General features: G+C 30.9%; 1 protein-coding gene across 1 annotated transcript in view; it reads right to left on the bottom strand.

The window, feature by feature from the left end:
- Positions 1–686: 686 nt before the first annotated feature.
- The window catches only part of LOC106743764 (centromere protein I-like), a 6286-nt gene continuing 1099 nt past the window's right edge, over positions 687–5873 (bottom strand). The window contains exons 4-16 of the mRNA XM_014617958.1: positions 5773–5873; positions 5549–5637; positions 5167–5297; positions 4908–5097; positions 4699–4811; positions 4055–4209; positions 3766–3966; positions 3585–3691; positions 3137–3319; positions 2905–3029; positions 2719–2836; positions 2466–2636; positions 687–1868 (exon numbers count right to left, since the gene is read on the bottom strand). Of these exons, the coding sequence (XP_014473444.1) occupies positions 1800–1868; positions 2466–2636; positions 2719–2836; positions 2905–3029; positions 3137–3319; positions 3585–3691; positions 3766–3966; positions 4055–4209; positions 4699–4811; positions 4908–5097; positions 5167–5297; positions 5549–5637; positions 5773–5873 (1753 nt within the window). The 3' untranslated portion in view covers positions 687–1799. The remainder of the gene's footprint in view (positions 1869–2465; positions 2637–2718; positions 2837–2904; positions 3030–3136; positions 3320–3584; positions 3692–3765; positions 3967–4054; positions 4210–4698; positions 4812–4907; positions 5098–5166; positions 5298–5548; positions 5638–5772) is intronic.

The following is a 5873-nucleotide window of genomic DNA, read 5'->3' as shown; positions in this document are numbered from 1 at the left end:
ATATGACATATCGGTGTGTGTAGTTTTCTCTGCTTGTAACATTTATTTACCTATATTTGAGAAAACGATAAAAGAACCATCTCTTATTTTCACGAAATCAAAAGCTTTCAAGACAAACAAGTCTTTGTAACATTTGTACAGAGCGGTTATTACGCTTCTGTTTTCCCATCTTATTTTTCTTTCACGCATATCTATTTACTTCTGAATTATATATTTTAATGTAACATTTCAACTTGAGCTCTTTATTTACAAATTGTAGTTCCTTGATTACAATGTTCCTTGTACATTCAAGGAATTTCTTATTTATGTTGATGTATATTACAATTGATTTACATTTCGAATGTCATGCACTCATAATCAAGAGGATACACACACACACACACACACACACACACATATGTATGACCTATTAAATTTATTACTTGCAAAGTAGTTGATATTGAATTCAATGAAATCGAAATATTAGTTTTTAATACTTTTGATAGTTCATAAGATTTCGTTATGGGTAGATTATAAAAATTAAAAACTTATAGCTTTAAATTAAGTATTATTATAGGCGTCCCTTTCGTCTGGCTATTGACGTAAGTCGGGTATCCTTCTCTCTCACTTAGAATAATAATTAAAAGACTCCAGTGTAATAATATATAAATTATTCTTACATGGAAATTAACACATGTATTTGATTTTTATTTATATTACGTCTTGTGAACTGATAAAGAAAGAATTTTTTTTTCCTTTATAAAAGAGGAAGAAAAGAGTGCAGCTTAAGTTTGATTAAAGTTTATTACATAAACTTTTACCAAACATTCAATAAATTAGCATTAAATATAGCAATGGTTTCATTGCTATACAAAAAAAAAGATTATCACTGCTTCGAAATTAATGTTGTATATATATTCAAGTTTTATATAATTACAAATCACGTGATAAGGTGAATTTTGTGTATAAAATTTCAATAATTTATTTTAATTATCTCGTATAACTGTTTAGTAATATTGGTAAACTGGTTATATATGTTGGATCTATTTGAATGTAAATAGCATACTCTTCTTCAACCTGCATCGCAAGATTACGTGTGCTTATTTAATGGTGTGTGTATATATGTGTCGCGTACGCATGTACGTACATAACACCCCCCTAATCAAAAAGTTCCAGGCCATTATTTATTTAACGTGAACGAACCATAATGATTTTTTGTAAATTTCTTGATAGAATTTTGACTGACATTTGGTGACATTTCAACTGACACGTATAAAAAGTTCTGCTATTTTCCTTAACGCATTCAATAGTTCTGTTTACCTTTCTGAGAAGTTATGTTTTCTCGCCTGAGCGATTTTTACGATGAATGAAAAACAAGAGCAAAAAATTTGCATTAAATTTTATCAAAAAAAGAGAAAAATGATGCGGAAGCCTCCTTCAAGATGTTGTAAATAGCTCTTGGTGAAAGAGCACTATTACTATCCAGGACAAAGCAATTGTATAAACGGTTCGTCGATGGCCGAGAATATAGCACCGGCAGACTTTATTCTGTTCCCAAAACTCAAAAAACCACTGAAAGGAAAGCGATTTGAAGACGTTGAAGACATAAGACAGAATTCGCTGCGAGAACCATACTGGAATCAGCATATCAGCGTTGCTTCCAGGAGTGGAAAAAATATTGGCACCAGATTATTGGGTTTTCGAAGGAGATTATATTGAAGAACAATATACTGAATACATTTTTTAAATGAATATTTTGTTTTTTACTGGCCATGGCCTGGAACTTTTTGACTAAGGGAGTATTAAATTACTTACATTAGTCACTCATGAAATGCAGCAAGGAACTCATTCACTGCAGAAAAATAACATAAGGCCATAGCCATAGTATCCTTAAAAAAATGAATAAAATCATTGTTATTTAAAGCAAAGTTTCCAGGCGCTTATTTTTAAAACTAGAACAAAAGATCACATATTTTATATCATCATAATTATACAGGGTGTCTCAAAATTCCCACATGCAGAGTATATGGGAGACTTGATACTAAAATACATAATTTTTTCCTTTATCAAAATTGCGTTCGAACAATAATAACCAAGAAACAAGTAATTGAAAAAATGAGGTTTTTCGTGAGTTAAACTTTGGGCAAACAAATGAATAGCAAAATTATTTTCGGCCAATTTCAAGTAGACTTGAACAGAATTTTAATTTAAGGCTGAACTTCAAAAATATGTTGAAAATTGAAAAGTTACTATAAAAAACATCTATTTTCGACATTTTCATCAAGGAAAAAATTATCTCTTCTATCCTGAAAAATCTGTACTCTGTATTCCGTATACGAGAATTTTGGGACATTCTGTATATCGATAATCTTTCATTAAATGCAATGAGACTTTATAGAGTCTTGAAGAATTAGAAATATAATAAATTTCAAACTAAAATAAATTTCAATTAAAAATTTGTAGAAAACTAAATATTTAAGACACACCTCTTTTGTGTTTATATTCAGGCCCATTTTACTCAATGTATATTTGTACGATAATATAGCGTAATGATTGCTAATATTCAGTAAAGAATCCAAATCACAATCTTTGAAATCATCGATTACTTTCTTCGAAAGACCTCTCAGAAAGTCACCGTTCTTTCGGCCACTGAAAGGCTATCCAAAAGATATCTTTAAATGAATATTTAAATCCGCATACAGGTTTGTTTAATAGTTTCGCTTCCTATTGGATACACACCTCGTTATACCATAACGCTCTATGAATATCGTTCGCATAAATAGATATAACTTGAATCCTTTCTTCACACACGTCCGATGGCATCATGTGACGTAACCGCGGGCTCATTTCGCGATATCTGTGATCATTCAAATATAAGCAATCGATGAAACGGAGTTAATTCGAAAATAAGAAGTTATAGAACACCTTAATAACAGTCTGCAGACTCTCGACAGGACAGCGCAGCTTTTTGTAATAAATGCTCCATAAATAACCGCTGACGGTGGCAGTGTCCAAGACGGTATCCGACTGCGACTTTCTAATATGCAAATCTTCGAAGAAACAGAGAGACATATAGAGATATATTGGGGATTGAGTGTTCATTAATATCAGATATAAAATATACTTCACATATATAGAGTCTGCTACACGTACATACCTCTTCGTAAAATGTCAGAGCTTCCGATAATAGTAAGACGTTGTAATTGTGTATGTTTAATCCGTTAACGATAAGATTTTTCATAATTTCTGCAATCACAGGCACAACATCTGCTAAATTTTCTAATGGATCTTGTTGTAAAAAAGACGATGTAACATGTTCTTCAAGACCTTGCCTAACAAACTGTAATGAACACAATTTTCATACAGTCGTACGTCGTCTACTTAAATAAGCTAAATGGAGATAGCAACTTAAACTTATTCTACATAATTAGTTTGATCTATATTCTATCTAATAATCTTGATGGGCGATCTTGTTGAATTTCTACATTCTTATTATATTGTTATATATTATTATACTGTTATATCGTACTCTTTCTTATCATACTCATATTGTTAGAGTACATATAAAGTCATACATGCATAGAGTGAATAATGTCAATCCTTACCAAATTTACAATTAGTTTCCGTAGAGACTTGATAATCTCACACTTCATAGATAAGTCCGACTCATAAAATATATTTTGTACATGCATCAGAATATTCTCCCGCAACTCTGAAATTTACAAAATTGTATCTTCCATAATTGTTCAGTAATAAATGTCAATTAGAATGCTACTTTTAACCAACCGGCAATGGACACATTAGTCATCCATTGTAACAAGTCTAACAATCTCAATAGATATTCTCCTGTATTATAATACAAATATTCATCGAAGAACAGCTTAATTACAAGTATCCCCTCTTGCATGTATCGAGAAAACTCCGCTGTCATTGCAAGCAATTTGTCCATTTCCTCACTGGAAAACTTTCCGTTCTCCCATATAAATGCTGAAATATTAACGCATTAATTTTGCAGTTTACACACAGTTCGTGTTATCAAACTGGCAACGACTAGAAGGAACGAACACACACGCACCTCTAGCAAGTGTATTATAGAGGTTGTACGAGAATCTGCTTTGATACTGCAAGTCCGCATATGTGAGAAGATGGTAGCCAGCCATATTTGATAAAAGTGAAACAGCATTACAAGGTAATTCAACACTCTGATGATATTTTCCCAATTCTTCTGTGCTACAATATGTTGCATGAATATACATGGTGTTAAAAAAAAAAACAATTCAATATTTATATGGTAGATATAGTATACACTATACTGAGTGAAAAAAAACCTTAGCAAACATCGGTCGAAAGCTCAACCGTTTCTGAAACACAAACATTTTTGTATGTTAGCATCATGATTTACTTGCTGGCTCCTTCGTGTTGCATGCGATGTTTATCTCAGTGTTCATAAATCGCGTTTTGAATGTCCTCAGCTCATTTTGTGCGCAATGTGAGAGAGCACTTAAACACGTTACTTGATCAACGATGGATTGGACGTGATGTTTACCAAAATTTTTTTTACTCAATATGGTGCATATTACCTAACATATATTGGATAGTTTTTTTTTTTAACAGCTTGTATTAAGATATACAACACGTACATACCCAGTTGCATATCATACAACATGAATATGTGAGTATTATATCAGTAACTAGTGTTATTCTGATTTTATTGCTCACCTGCTTATGTCAAAAATTGACTTTGCATCTTTGTCTTTGAAAATACTCGAACCAATGTGAAAATATCCAACAGACGGTAAGAGCGTGCTTTTTTTCTTATGACCTTTTTGATTCTATATATACAATAATCTTCATGACTTCTCTCTCCGCACGAATCCTCCACAATTATATATGCATATACAAAATATTTATATAAATAATCTTTATACCTGCAATATGTTCCAATTAAAATGCGTTTGCGCGCTCTGTTGTGATGATCGAATCTCCACAGTGTCCACACGTTCTCTAGCTTCCTCCAATGACAGTCGTACAACCTCAGGTATCGATTTCCATACACTTTCTATATTCACTGAATCTATTTTCTCAGGCACCAATTCTGGCTTATATGACTTAAATAAGCTAAAAATACGTCTTGAGTTATATTTTTATTTTATTAATCAATTCAATACTCTATTTAATTGTACTTACGAAAGTAACGCAGTGATATGTTTAGGAGGCTTGGAATAATTTTTCTGAAGGGCTAATAATCTTGAAACTTCTCTGCGTGAGACATCCTCTGGTTTTGTCAATACATAGATGAGACGTGCTATGTCACGTTCCTAAAATTGACGTTTATATTATTGTAAACTAATGTTAAAATGTCCTTTTAAAATAAATACATCAAGTTACTTTTGCAGTGATTCAAGTTTCTTCAAATGTCATACTAATAAGTAAACCAAGCTACTTTAATATATATAATTAATACTTTAATATATATATTAATTTTCTTTTATTTTTTGTCTTAAAATGTAAAATTATATAAACATACATATATATATTATATATATAAAAGTATTACATTAAACATTACCAGTCTTGGTTTCTTGAGCATTGTGTAGAAAAAGATATCATAATATATGTTGATTACTTTCCTATCAACTAATTCATAGTCCCATAAACCTAAATATTAACATTAACATTGTAATATTGTAATATGTAAATATACTTTCTTTTATACCTTATAAAAAGTATCTATATATATAAAATAAAACATTTATGTAATTAGAAATATAGTTTCAATAAGAATTAGATTACCTATAATCCATTTTATGACAATTATACAAACAGTAATTGGTAATTCATTCAATGAGGAAAAACACCAGATAATCATAGATTTTGCTATTTTCTCAGGTAGC

This window comes from Dinoponera quadriceps, unplaced genomic scaffold (assembly GCF_001313825.1).
Source record: "Dinoponera quadriceps isolate SergipeBrazil2010 unplaced genomic scaffold, ASM131382v1 scaffold690, whole genome shotgun sequence".
In the NCBI taxonomy this organism is placed as follows: domain Eukaryota; kingdom Metazoa; phylum Arthropoda; class Insecta; order Hymenoptera; family Formicidae; genus Dinoponera; species Dinoponera quadriceps.
Note: the sequence above shows the minus strand (reverse complement) of the source record. Positions and strands in the feature narration are given on the sequence as shown.